Source organism: Lichenostomus cassidix, chromosome 8 (genome assembly GCF_008360975.1).
Source record: "Lichenostomus cassidix isolate B80296 chromosome 8, HeHo_3.0, whole genome shotgun sequence".
Lineage (NCBI taxonomy): Eukaryota > Metazoa > Chordata > Aves > Passeriformes > Meliphagidae > Lichenostomus > Lichenostomus cassidix.
In genome coordinates this window covers 27,220,979-27,239,177 of record NC_139489.1, presented here as the reverse complement: position 1 = coordinate 27,239,177, position 18,199 = coordinate 27,220,979, and the positions used below count along the sequence as shown (strand labels likewise).

The window sequence follows — 18,199 nt, the reverse complement described above, 5'->3', positions numbered from 1 at the left end:
GCACTCCCAGAAATCCATGTGCTCTGCGTGTTACAGCCTGAGCAGTGGTACAAACAGGCTGCTGGGTGTTGGACTGGTGTGGCTCTGCACTGGGAGATGCCAAATGAAAATCAAAAATGCTCAAATTCTTCAGTTGCTACAGTGCAGCTGGATTTGGGGATCTACAGGCACTTGTAGAATTGAGTCTAGTCCCTGCTGATGCGTGGTTTGGGCTGTTGGGTGTGTTATCATTATTCTGGTGATCTCCCAGTGTACCAAAACACTCATCCTGCTTGTTTCTTGGGCAGGGGCTGCCAAATCACTCTGAATTGTGCTGAATTCTAAGGAAAGCAGAGACAAAACCACTGAGCTCTTTTTCACTTAATCAGGCTTTGTATCTGGCCCTCCACATGGAGAACACCAGGAAATTTCACATCCCTTGTCTCCCAGGCAGTTTGGCTTTGCTGAGTGGAGTAGTATTGCTTATTAAAAAAGACAGAAAGAGTGTGAAAAAGGCAAAATAATACAAATGGTGCTTTGTGTTATGAAAGAGACTTGACTTGTGTAGTCAATGTGATTCCCTGTCAGGTTTTATTAGCTAAATATACCTTTCCTGACATACATCCCTTTTGACACACACCCTTTTCAGGAAGGAGAACCTGTGTTCTGATAATATGTTAAAAATGAGAAGTCTCTGAGGACCAAGAATTCGTACTTTAGTCAGAACTGAAGATCTTTCAAAACATCAGTGTTTCATAAAATTAAGAATTTTTTTAATGTGCATAGCTTCTCTCTCTGCTGTGGTTTTGGGGATAAATGCCTGGGATGGGCAGAGTTTGTGTCACTGCAGTGGTATGTGATAAATCCAATCTATAACCTTCATGCCAGTCATAGAAAAATTCTGATCACCAGCTCACCTGACTGCACTTTTGGACAGGTAGAACAGCAGCAGGTCTGTGGGGTTTACTCCCTTTGGGATGACCAGGAGTGGGTGAAGCCAGGAGATTTTCTCACCCATCTGCATCATGTGGCAGAATGAACTTTGCCATGGAAGTCTGGAGCTGCACAGACAGGCAGGGCTGAGGTGTTGAGCAGAGGGAAGGCACTGGCTGTGCACAAGACCAGTGCTGTGTTTGTGGATCCCAGCTCTCCACCCACAAACCTAGCAATGGCTTTTTTCCCCCAGCATTTTTGTACCAACAGAGAGCATGGATTTTATTTAGGAGAAAAAGTGTTTGATAATATAGCTGGACATGAAAGATGCCAGCAAAGGAGTTGTCTGATGTATTGCCCTAGAGGTGTGTTGTGATGGTACTGCAGCAGTGTAGTTTTGTCTACCAAACTTCCCCAGGCCTGGAGCCCAAGTTGATCCTGCCCAGAAGGTCAGGATCATCCTCTGGCAGTCACTGAGCAGCTCTCAGGTCTGTGAAAGGACAGCACAGAGCAAAGTCATGCAACATGCAGCACTGCAGTCTGGGTTAGAAATCAACACCTTGGTTTTACACTGCGCGTCTTTTTTAGGGAGGTGAAAATGTAACACACATCTGTGTGTTATGGGCATTAGATAGATAGAAATAGATGTTTTTATATTATATATATTCATGTATGTAAATACTGTGTTCTGAAAAATTGGAGGATATTTACAAACATTCTGAATTTCCTAGAAGCAAATTTAATAGTACAGTAAAGCATGGCCAGGTTCTTTCACTTGGCCTGGTTTCTGGCACATGTTCATTAAAGTGTGAAACAGGTGGTTTATGCTCACTGACATTCTACAGAAACCTAAATATATACCCAAAATGCTATGGAAATTAGTAATTTTTATCTGTTTGTGTGAAGGAGGAAAAACGAAATTCAGGAAGTTCAATGTGGTTGGTCCAAAATTTCTTCTGCTGTGTCAGTTCCCAGGTGGGAATAGGAGTTTTGGTTGGTGTAGTCAGTAATAAATGAGGCTGCAGAATTAATAATTGAAGACAGAGAAATTAAATTAAAGAAAAAAAAAACCAAGGCTTTTCCCTTTGTCTTAATCACAGTTTCCTACGTATTTTGGGGAAAGTAGTGGTAACGTTATTTACTTTAAAAAAAAACTAACATAATTTAAGTCTCTCAGATTCTGTTCTTGCTTTTTGAACATTTGCTGTTTTTCCAAACTTTACCTTTAGATTTGAAAGCCTTGCTAATACTTGTGGGAGAAATTACTTTTCTTTATTTTCAACTCATCCATTTAGGATAATTTTACGACTTTATTGAAATACTTAAATGATGTGGAAAGGACATCTGAGGACATATTTAGTCAAACCCTAGAAGGCAAACTGAGCCTTTTGGTCATAGTTCTCACTGAGTTTCCTTGTTTGCTTGGGTTTAAAAATAGATTTTAATCAAAAATACATTTATTTAAAAATAACATCTGGAATAATAAAAACTTTCCTGAAGTTCCCAAATGCACATAAATGCAATGCACCTGCCAAACTCTAATAATTAGCTCATTAAACTTGCAGATGGTTTAGTTAAATCAGCTTTTGGTGATTTCCAGGAGTTGAGTGTCTCCAACCAAGGATTAGCAAATCTCTGCCTCCCAAACATCTGCCAGAAGGTTACAGGGACATCTTTATGATTTATTGATTAAAGTCACAAAATGTCAAGAAGTGTGAATCTTGGGATGCCAAAATTTCTATTTTTCACATTTTTTCTTGTGATTTTGATAGTGAAACTAGCATTTTGATGAACAGGTTATTTTAAGAAAATGAAAATATTCAGTGAAGTAGAAGGAGCTGAGAAGTCTGGGCTCTACCACTCATTTAACCAACCTGTACTATGTGATGGTTTACAGTTTTCATAATTACAATCTTAGTTCAGGAAACTCTGTCTGAGAAGTTCTTATTTCCATGATATTATAGGATTTTCATTGACTACAGATTTTTCAGCATTAAGAACTCAAAGCTGTCAATAGTTACAGTTTAGTAAGAGTAATTTGTTGGGGACTGTTAAAATTAGTATTATAACAGTGATGCAAGCAGAGGCCTAGGAGAATTAAATCTGATTTTAATTATGTTACATGTAATTACTGTTTTCTGATGTATTCTCCTCTGTCTTTTTTTATTATTTTTTGCTTATTTCCTTGCTTGTTTTGAGATGTGCAGTACAAATGAAGGGTAGGTGCATCAGCATTTCTGAAGTTTAAAAGGGTTATTTAGTGGTTGATTATCACCTTTTTTGAAGGTTTTTTGTCTCCTCTGCTTTCTAAAAAGAATTCCGAAACTCTCAGTGCATTATGTTAATTCAAGAAAAATAGATGAAATACAAAGTTAAAATAAAAATGCATAGTCAGGATCTCTAGAAAGAATCCATGCTTCAAATTTGCATAGCAATTAGATTCAGCATACTGAATAGCAGATTTTTAGGATGAAAAAGTTCTGGGTAAGTGGTTGGGCTCAATAATCTCAGAGGGCTTTTCCAGCCTAACAATTCTATGATCCATGAAACCTTTACTGCTTTTCCACCCCCAATATCCACTGAACTTCCCTGGAAGCACTTGGTTTCCAGCATGGAAACAATGGTTTAGCAGTGGTGTTGAGCATGACCAGCTGCTCCCACCACTCAGCACCTTCCAACAGCCCACTGGGGTATGAAACAGTGATCTGGCCTCTAGTGTGGCAAGAGCATTCACAGCCTCAGGAAAACTCATCCAGGAGAAGTGGGATGTTGGCCATCATGGATCTGATCCAATGGATGCCTTCCCTGGGAGGGTGGGGAGGCCCTGGCACCAGAGAAGCTGTGGTTGTGCCATCCCAGGAACTGTCCAAGGCCAGGTTGGATGGGGCTTGGAGCAACCTAGGACAGTGGAAGGTGTCCCTGCCATGGCAGGGGGTTGGAATGAGGTGGCCTTTAAGGTCTCTTCCAACCCAAGCCATTGTGGGATCCTCTAGATTTGAGTGGATAACAACATAGGTAAGAATCAAATGTTGAAACTTCGTCTATGTAATGTACCCACTGTGTGTAATGAGGAAAAAATGACCCTGGCTGTTTGTTACTCATGAGAAAGCAGGGGATGCCCACATGGGAATGGTGGAAATGGTGGTGGTGGTACTTGAGCAATTGATTCAGCAGTTAACCAAAAGTGCTTGTGCTGCTCCTGAGGTATTTGCAGCTACACACATTACACAGTGTAGGTCTCCACCATAGGAGTACCTATGTTGACAGAGTTTTGTTCACTCTTTTTTGGGTTAAAACCCTAGAAATTCACATTTTTGAGATGATGTCCTGAATGTCTTGTCAGGACCTTCGGTTTCTGTGAACCATTTAAAGGAACTACGCCAAGGCTTGGGATTTGGTGCCTTCTGAATCTCTTGGTGCAGGTCTTAGTAGCCCTGAGGAGGAATACATTTGTCCCTGTGAATCATGTTGCTCAATCAGTGGCAGAACTGGATTAATGCTGAATGTGTAACATCTTCTGACCGGTTAGACTTGATACCACTGAGAGCTACAGGAGTATGGGAGATGTAGAAATTACCATGTAGAACATTTTCTGGCATGGTGTTCTTTGAGAAATTGTGTCACAGGCTTCTCCACATTGCCTTCATGATGCCTCATATGAATCATGTGCTTCTGCTCTTCATGTCTATGACTGTATATACTTTAAATATATATACTTTGCTTTGTCTTTCTAAGGCAGTACTGTGAGAATCAGCAATGGTCTAATGCACAAGCTTTCCAGGAAATATTATAATTTCTTCTAGGTTTTTGTTGTTTGCCTGGGTTTTGTTTTTCTCCTCACTGTCATCTTGACAGGCTGAGCCAGAATCCCTTTGTTACCTGGCAGGTATAGAAGGATAAAATCCATTCCCATGTTGCAATCCTCTGTGCTGCCCTACCTGGGATTCCTTGGATGGGCTTTAGCCTCTGGTTGTTTCGTGAAGCAGAGTTAGAGAGGATGATTTTGAGCTAAAGCGAATATTGGTGGCCTGGAATGCCTCCAGGAAATGACAAATCAAGTAGAAGAGCGTGACTGCATGTTCCCAGGGCTTACTGTAGTTCCCTGTGTTTAATTGCAGACCTCCAAAGAGGACCTTCTACAAGCTGATTTTGAAGGAGCTTTAAAATTCTTCAGGGTTCAGTTGCCTAAGAGGTACAGAGCTGAGGAGAACGCCCGGAGACTGATGGAACAAGCTTGCAACATTAAGGTAAGGATGGACTTCATTGCTTCTCATGCACCTGGCAGTTTGTACAGGAAGAGTAAAATGCAGTGTTAAGAATGGCAGTAGCATGTGGAAAGGAAAGAAATTAAATCATTAGTTTATTGCTGTTTATATATATTTGTATAATTACATGCACACCTTCTGTTGTTAAAGAAAGTGAATCTGTGACCTTTTCTCTCTTTTTCTGCTTGGGTACAAGCTAATAATTAAAACAGAAGAACGGTGTATTATCAACAAACAATTATGAAAACTCACTAATAATTTGTTTTATAAACAGTGATTGCACTAAACCAATTAATCACTGTATGATAATCATGCAACCAAAGCTCAGATATTACTTGTTTTGCTCAGAAGCTGTTGATCTGCTGAGTGCTGCGTATAATACATTTGAATTGGGGTAGAAATTAGTTTTGTTTGTATATCAAGCTTACCAAGACAGAATATGTTTTTATAATCAAACCTACCCAAGATTCTGCTGTCAAAAGTCAGGCTACTCTGAACACATTGACTGCAAGTGTTGGATTGAACCAAATTAGAGGGACCTGACTATAAGCTGTTGAGGATGGAAATCTGTTCAAAATGGCTGCAGAGGTTCATAAAGTGATCATTTGGAAGGTCTGGGATTATTTTTTGTTGGGATATGTATCGCTGTGGATGGCCTTAATGTTTGATCTTGGAGAAAAAGTGGTTTTGTCATTTCTTGGAATGTGAGCTCTGATGGGAAGTGCATGTTTGGTGTGGCCCAGTGATGCACAGAGAACATCCCACCAGGAAGATTGTTCCTCCAACACTCTGCCTCTTTATCTCTCTCAATATATTTGTTCATTTCCCTTGTGCTGCTGAATTTCATCATTTAGTAAGCAAGGGCTTTTCCCCTTCTGGTTAAAACACTGATCTTAGGAAAGAATAGGTTTTGCCATCCGAATGTTTATTCCAGCCAAGAGAAGGAAGATCTGTGCAAACATTTTAGTAAAATTGGGCTTGAATTTCAACTCTGCTGGTGAAAGAGACTATTTGTGAGTACAAGGCTGCAGTTCAGTGTTTAATATTTAGTCATCTGCTTAGTTCTTGAAAATGAGTAATTTAAGGACTTAGCAAGTACAGGAGAATTATTTTTATGCTGTTTACTCAGTGTGTATTTTCTGATGGGAGGTTGAAGTAGAAGTCTTCATAGTACTTGTGGGAAGAGATATTTGTCCATTTTCTCATGCCTTTCTCATTTTCTTGTACAATATATTGTATGACACATGATGTTGTCATTAGTATTTCATTTAGTACTAGATGAATGTGTATGTGATGTGCTTTATTGGGGAAGTATTTTGAAATGCACCTGAGGCAGGTGCTCAGTGCTTAGGGCCTTGTATGGGTTCAGCACCTGGGGCCTGTTATGAGCAGAGAATGACATTCTGAACTGTTGATTGACATGAAAGGGAAGGTTTGACAGTGAATTCATTGCATACACAGATCTCACTCACTGCGGATCCTGGTTTAGAGAAAAGCTCAGGTGAGTGTAGCAAACATGGAGACAAGTCACTCCCTTTTGTGTTAAAGAAGAGTGTGAGGATTAGTAGGAATTACTGAAAAGGAGGGAGAATTCAGAGCCAAGACCTGAGGTTAGCAGGGGTGGGAAAAAGCAGAAGGTTGAAGTCACCTTCTGCTTGTGTCAATGACAGCCTGCTCTTGTTTAGGGAGTTGGCCTCTGCTACCACAACTCATCCTGTAACAGACTTCAGGAACTTAATGTGAGGAAACTCAGTGCAAGACCTTGCTGGAGGGAGGGTGATACTTACTTGAAATGAGTCTGTGCTCACTCACTTGCACTCTTGTCACAGGTGCCACTTGTCCCCATGGTCATGTTGCTCCCTGACATCTGTCTGGGCATGGTGACTGGCTTTGGGATGAGGGGCAGTGGCTGTGGAGTCCTCAGTGTGTCCTGGAATGCTCTTAGTTGATGACAATAAACTGCTTTTGGACATGTTTTTTGTACTCTCTAGGAGGGACAGGAACATGTTGCCCAAGGTGGTTCTGGAATCTCCATCTGTAGACTCAAAACACAGATTGCCTTGAGTGAGCTGCTGTGGGTCACCCTCCTTCCAAGGGGTGGTTTGGAGAAGATGTTCTCCAGAGGTCACTTCCAACCTAAACTACTCCATGATTCTATCATTAGGTGTTACAATCATGGTATTTATTTACCAACAGGTGCTAATAGTTGCAGGAGTTGACATCCTCTAACAGGAAATTATAGTCTTGGTCATCATCACTGGAAGAGTCCCAGGGAATGCAGAGGTTGTATGAGGAGCAGTTTTTTGTCTTGTTGAATGCAGTAAAACTTGTTCTGTTTAAAAAAAAAAGCCAAACCAGACCCTTAAACATGTTTTTTGTGCTGTATGAAGGAGGCACTGTGTGTCTTCCCACTTCTTGTGGGCTGTATTAGTACTAGTAGACTAAACAATAGATAATTTTAGAGCAAGTATTGCACACTAAGTGAGTGGAGGATTTTCTTCAGATTTCTCAGCTAATTACAGAGGCATCAGAACCTAAAAACAGAGCTATGGTATGGCCAGGCTTTATAGTGAGCTGTTTCTTTTCCAGTGTTTCTTTTAATTTTGTTCCCACATTCAAAACAAAAAATGGGAGTTTAACATGTAATAAAATTCCATCTCTCCTTGCTTGCTTTTTTCCTTAAGCTTTAGCTGAGCTAGTTCCAGTCCTACAGAAGGCAAATTTAAAACTACTTGGTGTTTTTTCTCCTTAATTTCTCAACTTTCCAATTAATTTCAGGATGTAGCCCTTGATTTTGAAGGTGCTATATTGGAAATAGTTTCATCATTCTGTTTTTGAAACAAAAAGGAGTAGTATCAATCTTTTCTTCAAGACTAGATCTGCAAATACAAAGAACAAAGCTGCTATTAAATGAAATTTCTCTGTAGAATGTGCTAGAGAATGTTTTTTCAATTTAGGATTATTTTTGGTGGTTACTTACCAGGTCTGAATTTCAATCATTTACCAGTAAGGAAATTACTGTGAATAATGTCAGTGGAATTAGAATTAACAGTGGTGTTTTCCTAGAGAGCTTGCTGGGATGTATTCTATTGTTAAAGAGCATTTTGAACTAATTCATACTATGAAATGATATGGCCTAAGAAATAATATACCCTGGATTTGTGATCATAGAAGGATTTTTATGCTTCAGGGAGGGATTTTTTTCCTTTGCTCATTTTTCTGTCTTCACAAGAGTTTTCAGAAGTTCTTCTGTCTCTGGAAGCCCAATTTGATAAATGAATGAGTGAAGTAAGACCCTCTTCTATATTTCATGAAGGTTAATCTTAATGGTGCTGTTTTATGAAAACAATGGATTCTTCATACTCAGCACACCTGCCTCAGTTTCCTTTTGCATCTTGTAATGCAGTTTCTCTTGCAGAGATCTGTGTGTGTCCTAAAGAAGTTGTCATGACCTTGGATTTTAATAGAGCTGGTCCTATCACCTTTATTCTTACACCTGACTTCAGGCAGGTGAAGTGTGTAACAGGAGGAATTCTCACTGGGAGATTTATTTCATATGAAAATTTCCTGGATCATCAGTTTTCAAGGGAGTTCAGGGAGTTGTGCCCATCTCTCTGTGACTGTCCTGTGGCATTTGGAAATGGAGCAGAGCTGATATTCAGAATGTGTTACATCCCAGCTCTGGAAATGCTGTGAGGTTGAGTGTGCCAGGTGGATAGGTGGGGACATCCTGGGAATTACCTGTGGGATGTCACCCCTTGTGGCAGGGAAGGGGAGGTGAACACATGGGATGGGCTATAAGGGAACCTGCAGGGAAGGCTGTTCTTTTATGGGGCAGCATCTGTAGTGACAGTTCTTTTACCTGGCTCAGGCCCTACAGTGACTCCTGGTCTCATCTTGCACCATCCTCAGTAGCAGGAAAGATCTCAAATACTGAACTTCTTCTAAGAGAAGCTTCTTCCTAACCATGTAAATCTCTCTTCTGGAGGATATTGGGATCCCAGCAGCATTGCAAGGCTGCTGCTCTCAGCACCTTCAATGAGAGGAGCAAATGGCCCTGGATGAAAAGAGTACCTTTTGCAATGCAAAGCAAACACACCCATGTTTGTCACCTCTCACTGCAGTGACAAGGCTGGGTGCTCCCACAGCTGGAGCTGGCACCAGGGCCATGGATAATAGCAGAGTCAAGGAGAGCTGGCTATGGTAGCAGGAGCTGTGCTAAGCTTTTTCTCATTTCAGAACTCGTCCTTTGTGACATTTAAAGCAGGTTTACTTTATAGTGTTGCCATTTCAATTTTTCAATTCAAAGTGGTGACTTCAAGCTCACACCTTACTGATGTGGATGACTGACTTGCTTCACACCTCTGCTGCTCTTCTGTCTGGAAGTGATTTTTTGCAGGCACTGTTTAACTCACATATTGATTTATGTGAGTTTCAATGGATAGGATTAAAAATAGCTGGTTTGCTCTCTCTCTTCTCTCTAGAGCATTCTCTCTCTGTTCTTATCTCTTAATATGTGTATTTATCAGATACTTAGGGATTTTGCTATTGTGGTAAGACAGCACAAATGCAACAGAAAAGCAAAGGAGGTAACTGCGGAAAGGCCACGAAACTGCACAAGCACTGGTTCTACCAGTGTTGTACCTAATTAATCTTACAATATAAAGGACAGGTTAGAAATTGCTCATTTATCAGCTTCTGAAGAAAAGGCCAAACCAAATTGAAAAGGATTGGGTTTAGAGCTATAGAAAACCCTGCTGTGTTCCTATGCAATTTCTTATTAGAAGCCAGTGATCAACTCCCCTTATTATGTCTGTGCTGTTATCTCTGAAGAACAGATCCAATTGTCCTTGTGACGAGGGTCATGTTTTTTAATGCCTGTTCTGTTTGCAGCTGCAGCTTCCTTCTTCCTGCTCAGCTCTGTGGTGTGGGGCACCTGGAAATCCAGTTAAAGTGGAGTTGGACATTAAATATGATTGTAATATTGGCAATAAGTGTTAACACTGTAGAAAGGAATGTTGTTCATTTAAAACAACTATTTCAGCTTGAAATGCTTATTTATTTTAACTTGTAATACTTATGTATTATTCCTGTGAGCAGGCATGTTGCCCACTAGAGAGGCTATATTTTCATGATGTTTAAGCATTAGTAAAACTGTTCAGTTATTTTATTTTATTTTATTTGTTTGGTTTGTTTTTTTAAATTTGCGCTGAGTTGGTATTGTAAGGGACATCAGGTATGTTGTTAATTCTTTATCAATAGGAAAGGAATACAATTTTGTTATTAATAGTTAGGTATAATCGCTTTTCAACAATCTAAAATAGCTTTGCAACCTGATTGAGTACAAATATTTTGGTGTCCTTGTATTAGTCACTGGTTGACATATGTACTTGTGAGCAATGGCATCAACCAGAGCAGTGTTGCAGGTAAGGATCTTCAAAGAACTATGAAAGTTTGAGGTGGAAAAGTTGAGAGAAACATTTATTGTCTTTATCCCCAGCAGTTGTATTGCTTTGCCGAAATTATTAGTTACTTCATTCAGTAAGGTAAGGGGGGATCTGAAAGCTGCTCCATGGTTCAGCAGACCACCTAAACCTGCTTTGTTCACCTTGGTGCCATCAGGAGTCAGGGCTTTTCAGTATGGCAACAGATGGTTCTGCTCTGAGTGGAAGCAGAAAAGCATCCTCAGAAGGCCTTTTGGCTTGAGCTTCTTGAATTTGGTGCTTCCCCCCTGGATGAATAACAGCTGCTTTCCATCCTTGATTCTGAAAATAGTACAGAGAGCAAGAGATGAAGGTGGCAGGGAGTCACACTGTTTGACAGCTCCTTCTTCTGGCATGTTTGCCAGAATGTGTCTAAAATAACTCTGCTCTAGAAGCAAGAGGAAGTGAACCTTTTTCCCAAGCTGAACTTGAATCCCAGATGCAGGTTGGCTGGAGCACTGGCTCACCTTCTGTGAGGTGACACATTAAAATGTCTTATGAAAAGTTTTCTACCTGCAGTGCTCTGTATGTTGAGCAATAGCAGTGCTGGAGTTTCTATTGACAGTACAGTGCTTATTTTAGCTTTTTAGAAGAGAAGGTCTCAACTTGCCCTTCCTTTGGAGGAAACAAACCCAGTGACTGATTTTCCCAAAGAATGCCTTGAATTTGACTGTGAAGAAAGCCTGTGATGATGGTGTCTGGCAGGTTTGCAGTGCCTCTTATTCTCCCAGTAGGATGGTGTCCTTTTTGAAGACAATTCTGTGATGCAAAAGAGGCTGTAGAGGAAGAAGAAATGTATCCCAGGATCAGCACTTACAACCATAATTCAAAGAAACAAACCCACGGGATTTCATATTTTGTGGAGAAAGGGATGAAGGCAAAAGTGCAGAAATGCCTGGAAAGGAGCTCTGTGCTCCATGCTTACTCTGGCCAAGAAGTGTTCCTTGATCCTGACTTCAACATCTACAAAACTGTTGAGACTTAAGATGGTGAAATCTCCCTGGAGGTGGGAGTTCCTCTTTGCTTGTCCTGGATATCTTTCAGGTGTGAGGGAGCAGGTAGCAGCTTGGTAGTAGTCAGTGTGGTAATTCTGCAGAAATGTGTTTCTTCATATGCAAAAGCCACTGGGGCCAAGGCATGACCCTTGCCAGCCAAAGTCTTGGTGTTGTCTATGACCCTGAAAAATATTATAGGTTTTTTTTTTTAACTCAATTCCTGTGACCTGAGAAACTCTGTATTCTCTCCTCTGAACAGCAGAGGATGAAACTCTGTTGTCTGCTGGGAGTTCTGGGCACTCACAGAGAATTATCTTCTATTTCTTAAGTCTAGAAATACTAGAATATATACATTGGGAAGTGATTGCATTTAGGCAAAAAAATTCAAGCTGCCTTTTGTGTTTTTAGATCAGCCTTTATGGTATGTGTCCTTCTCAGAAATGCTGGGGTTATTTTATTCCTGCAGGTATTACAGAATTAAAAAAAAAACTAGTTTTTGGAAACAGTCAGGAGTGTGGTTTGGTGAGGTTGCCCAGAGAAGCTGTGGCTGCCTCATCCCTGGAAGTGTTCAGGACCAGGCTGGACAGGGCTGGGAGCAAGCTGGGATAGTGGAAGGTGTCCCTGCCTGTGGCAGATGGGTGGAACAAGATGAGATTTCAGGTCCCTCCCAAACCACACCATTCTGTGATTCTATTCTATGATTCTCTTCCAGAAAGCTCCGATAATCCAGAGCTAATGGCTAATGCATGCAGTGACTTGGGGGAAATTGCAGTGATTCACTCTCAGTGTAGCACAGAGAACAGTTGGGATGGGACATCTGCGTCATTTCATTTGTTTTGTGATGAATTAGATGAGGTGACAAATTCTGAAGCACTGTGCTATGCTGAGACCTGGAGCTAAACTTTTAAAAATAATTGGAAGGAGAAAGAAAGGAAAAGGCAAAACCTAACAATGTTCCCTTATTTCCCCAGGGCTTTTGCAAATAAACAAAAGAGGCAATGGGGTCTGGTGTCTTCATGCATTTTTGCTGGTGTTTGATTTCTCAGGCATCTGCATTTGGATTTATTTCTCTGCTTTGAAAATGAGGGAACAAACAAAACTATGTATAGAAAGGTGGAGTCTGCATTTCATAAACACAGAGCTCTGCAGGGACAGCAGCTTTTAGAGCTGAAGGTCTTATTAATAACTTGCGATTACAAACCCCAGGCATTGTTTTTGGCATTACTGACACTGTTTGAAATTAAATTCAGCAAGTAGTTCCTTGGCTGCTCCCTAAGCAGTGTGTAGCTACTGAGCAGGACTGTACTGGGTGCTTTATAAGGGCAATATTCATATTTTTAGGCTCTCCTGATTGCTTTGATTCAGGATTCTCTGGTTTCCTGCAGTTAATTGCTTTTATTTTTAGCATACTGTAGCCTTGTTTCTCTTGTGTAGATTGAGTAGTATGGAAAACATAGTGTTACATTGTTTATATCATTGCGTTTGGTTGTGTTTGGGCATAAGTAGATTACATCTGGCTGGTAAACAGAAGTGAGGAGCTGTATGCCAGAAGCTGTGGTGAATCCAGCTAAAGTGCTGTAGAGAAACATCCCAGTATACTTATCTCCATTTGTGGGATGTTTCATTCTGTTTAAGAACAGCAACGTGCTAGTTTACTCTTCCACTGATATTTAAATAGTAGTGTGGTGTTTGGCTGTTTCATATTGCTGAAACGCTAAATAATTCCTCTGTAAATGATTATTTTTCATGCAATGTGGTGAACACCTGGGCAGGAAGGTGTCAGCCAATTGCCACATCAGGCTGCAGAAGTTCAGTTCCAAGCAGCAGATGAAGATCAGACCTCATTGCATTACCCTATCTGTCTGTTACTCTTTCAACTTCCTTCGCTTCATTAATTAATGCAATTTCCTGGGCAATCATTGTTAATCAAAATTTGATTCTACAAATTAGTCAAAAGCCATGAGAAAACCAAAAAATCTCATCTCCAGGTAATTAATCAGCATATTACTTTAGTATAGATGCAGAAATCTGGAGAGGAACTGTTTACAAGGGCTTGGAGTGACAGAATGAGAGGGAATGGCTTCAAACTGAGAATAGATTCAGATTGGTTATTGGAAAGGAATTCTTCCCTGTGAGGGTGGTGAGGCCCTGGCACAGGTTGCCCAGAGGAGCTGTGGATGTCTCATCCCTGCAAGTGTTCAAGGCCAGGATGGATGAGGCTTGGAGCAATCTGGTTTATTGGAATGTGTCCCTGCCCATGGCACGGGATTGAAACAAGATGGGTTTTAAGGTCCATTCCAGCCCAAACCATTTTGTGATGCTGTGTTAATAAATAATCTCTTAAATTATTAAGAGGAAACATAGGCATGAAATCAGTGTGCATGCATGGCTTGGGGTCAAAGACAGAGGGTCAGCTTGAGTCACTCAGTTACTGTGACAACAGAGCTGCAAAATCTTCAGCTTCAACAGTCCCCCAGCCCAGCTGCAGCTGCCATGGCAGCAGCCTGGAGAGTTCTCCTCACTGCTTCCCTGGGGAAGAAATACAGGTGTGTGTTCACTAACACAGACACACTGTGTGACATAACTTGAGGAGGCTCAGAGCTTAATACCTCCACCTCTGGGAAAAGAAACTATAGGTGAAGTTCTTCACAGAGTCAAGTGGTTGTCTGAGCAGCTCCTTTTTAATCTCAGAAATCCTTTGGCTAACCCGTGGCTTAGAGCACAAGATCAATGACCTCACTGTGCATCCTTGAGGAACAGTTTGATGGCAGTCAGTAAGCTACCTGATAGTGCCACTGGGATGCTCCCTCTTTACACAGCAGGGAATATTGATTCTATTTTGGCTAGTCAAGAGCAGTGGAAAGAACTGGCAAAGGGATAAGGGCTTTGGTTCCTAACTGCCTGACAAGGATGCCATATTCCACTTGCTCCTGTGCTCCCCAAGGCACCTGTTGCAAGCAGCTGGATTTAATAATTCCTTTGCTGTCTGACAAACTGCTTTCCCTACCTCGGGCTCATTTCTTTCCCCACTGTCAGTGACACACAAAAACTTTATTTTCAGGCTGTTCGTTTTGATGATTTTGCAATCTACCAGACCTGTCAGAGATGGGGGAAAAATTCCATCACCTTGTCACCACTGCATTACTTTCAAATGTTAAATAGTCCTGCAAACAGTAAATGTGATGTCTTTCCTCATGAGGGAGCAGTGAAAGGGCTTGGCTGAAAGGAGCTGTATTTTGGTGCCAGAGAATACAGATCCCAGCACACAGTTTTCTTCATTCCAGCTGCTTGTCTGGACTGTCATACTCCTGTAAGCTTGTATGGACACAAATCCTGTTGCTTTAAGCAGCATCAGGAAGCTCTGAAGCAAATCCATCCCTTGTTTTTCTTGTAATGCAAAGTGAAATGTAGGTTTGTGTTGTAATGACCTTCCTCCAAGAGAACTCGTATAGCTTTTCCCTTTTCTAAGCACAATGTGAAACAGGGCATGTTTGTTTCGCAGGTAGGAAAAGAGCATCTTCCTTGGCACAGTTTGTGTCTCCCAGAATTTTGACAGGGATTCTGCAAAGACAATGACTCTCTAGTCCAGGGAGCTCTGTTTTAGCCATATGGTTTTTTTTCTTTTCCCCCAAGATGCACCAGAGCCATCTTCTCCAGCCAGCATGACAAACCCAGGTGCTTCAAGACTTGATAAAAACACTTCTACTCAGGGCCAGGGGTGTAAAGGGGAAGAAGGCACTGCCTGGACTTGGTGATCCTGGAAAACCTCCACCCCTGCTTCTGACAGCAGAGGAACTCCCAGCCTGAAGGGAAAGTGCTCATCCCAGGCACAGCACTAATTGCTGAGGGGAATTGGGAGCCCAGCTGGCTCAGGGCTGTGCCAGAGCCCAGCATGCTCTGCTGCTCTCATCCATCTCTCTCCATCATCCAGCATCTCTGGTGGCTCAGTCTCTAATGGAAAGGAGCAGCAGCTTTATAGATCCAGCACTGGGCTGGGAGCTCACACAGGGGCTTGTTGGGAACTCAGGCTCCCCTGGGAACAGCCAGGAGTCCCTCTCTATTTTCCTTTCATCTTTCTTTATTGTGACATCCACAAAATGTCAGTAATGATCCTGTCTGGCAGAAGGACTTTGCCACACAGTGTTTGCAGGCTGCCTGTTTAAATAATGGAACTGTTTACCTGTACAGCTTAAGGATTTTCAACCTTTGATCCATCGTGCAGAAATATTATACAAGATTATATGCTGTCACAGGAATTTGGGGGAAAACTGGTGGAAATGTGGAGTAAACTGAGGAATGTTCAAGTCCCTGATGTAAGGGGTTTCACACATCCTGACTCACTGATGAGGGCTCAAGTAAAACAAGCACCTGTTGTAAGGTTACATGGGTCTGGATTTTGTATTTGTTTCCTTTTTGTTGCTGCTACGATATAAAGTAAATTCTAAGGATTAGGGTGACAATAAAGACATCTGGGCTCTGGGAGGCTTCTGGGAAAGATCTGTAATGATGGCTCTTAATTTTTTAATGTGCCTTACCTTGCACTAATAGACTTAAATCAGCATTTTATGCTGAAGGCAAATTTGTTGCCATTAGAAAAGGAGTCTTGTCTGCTCCAGGAGTGTAAGAACATACAGCACTTGTAATGGAGGAAAGTACTAAGCTTTTATTTTTGTGACCTTGTCCAAATCGGATGTAATTACAATATAATGCAATTCTGACAGTCTGGAAACCATGGCAGTTGACATAAAATGACATTTCAGGAGAAACAGGCATGTGTTTTAGTGCATCTTCTCTTTCAGACTCCTAAGCATTATTGATGCTATTTGCTCTTCCTGTTTCTCTTGCTCCACTCTTAATACACAATTGGAAAGCAAGATTCTGGAAAATGGGCAGCAGTGGATCATAGTTAACCTTGTAAATAAAATCCAGTGTGGTGGAGAGTGATGTTAGCTGGTTGCTGTATGCCTGGTATACTTGTATTAATATAGCAGTATTTTTTAATCTCCTTGGAGAGACTGAATCCTGGTACACACATCTTCAAGGACTCAACCAGGAAAGCTGAGAACAAAATTCCATTTGAGTTTTGGTATGGTCTTCAGTTCTTGAGATGTAAAACCAAGACTCTCCTCCTTCAGTCATGGATTTTGCTCAGGGTCAGGGAGTACCAACAGTTGCACCAGACATTTGACTCTGCAAATACCCCAGAGAGATGCAAATACCCCTAGAGACAGATGTGTCACAGGAGGATTTTGCCATCTCTCATTTGGAGAAGGAAAAGCTAGAGATGTGAGCTGAGGCACAGACAGCTCCAGCCTGCAAAAAGGAAAAGTGCCAGGGTATTTTCCATCTATTTACTTCTCTAGCACCATTATTCCCAATTTACTCTAGCAGCATGTAGGTTGTTTCATGTGCACTAGAATATGTCAGTGCAGTCAGTTATCTCTTTCCTCTCCTCTGAGACTGCTCGTTACACCTTTGATGAGTCACTTAATAGGCTCATTAAGGAAATGGAGGGGATCTCATCTAAGTGTTCACTCACTGAGCCACAGTCGCCTTCCTTTCAACCCCAGACAAAGAGGGAAACAACACAGTGCCAAATGCATCTGTGTGTGCAGCTCCCAAGGACACAGAAATAATTTTTAAAGTTGTAAGGATTGAGAGCAGCCATCCTGCTCTATACAATGTAATTTCCTGCCCATGGAACTGGGAATGGCTTCTAAATGCTCCACCCCAGTCACAGGAAGGATTAAGTGCTGTGATGGGCCACTAAGGAGGATGACATGTGGGTGAGAAGTTTCCCTGCTCCAAGTAAATTCGATTCACAGGAAGCCCCCAGATGAGTTTCACTGTTGTTTAAGTACCTTGTGTGGCATTTGTGTATGCATTATCTGTAAACAAGTAGTAAAATGAGTTATCACTGCTCTGTGTGTGTATCAAGCAGGGACAAGGCCACTATTTTCCCTTTGCTCCTCCTGTTGGGCTCCTGGACAAGCCACTTAGCCCCTCTGCTGACCCAACCACCATTCCACACCACCTTTAAATGGATCATTTGCCACACAGGTCCCTGGTTGTGCCTTGCTGCCAGGGTCCAGCTGCATTTAGCAGTGGAAAACAATTAACTGCTACACTCCAGCCCCAGAATAGGTGACCCAGAAAAGCCTTTCATTCAGAACTCTCATTTAAGTCCTCTATGAAATGTGTCTACATGTTGTTCTTGCTGCTCTCATAGCTCAGTTCTGTCTAATAGCTGCTGTCTAAATCATGATCCTCTGTGTCCACAAGTAGTTCCAGAAGGCTGGAGAAGCAGTCAGGTTAAGAAGAATTACCTGGCCAGAATAAGTGGATCTGTATTGTTGAGGTCCAGTTACTTAAAGAGTCACAGGGTCCACATTCCCTTAGTGAATGCAGAAATGGCACAGAGATAAAACCTGAACCTGCAATGTTGGGGAAATGTATTAGATAACTGCCACTAAAAATGTGGTCAGCTGGCACTAACATAACCAGGGGAGTCCAACAGAATTGGGTTTGAGCTATTTAAGATCAC

At 41.5% G+C, this 18,199-nt stretch overlaps 1 protein-coding gene across 3 annotated transcripts in view; it reads left to right on the top strand.

Annotated features, from left to right (window-relative positions):
- The window catches only part of RABGAP1L (RAB GTPase activating protein 1 like), a 214,745-nt gene that overhangs the window by 154,115 nt on the left and 42,431 nt on the right, over positions 1-18,199 (top strand). For all 3 annotated transcript variants that reach the window (XM_085068653.1, XM_085068654.1, XM_085068652.1), the window contains exon 19: positions 5,031-5,159. In XM_085068653.1, the coding sequence (XP_084924779.1) occupies positions 5,031-5,159 (129 nt within the window). The remainder of the gene's footprint in view (positions 1-5,030; positions 5,160-18,199) is intronic.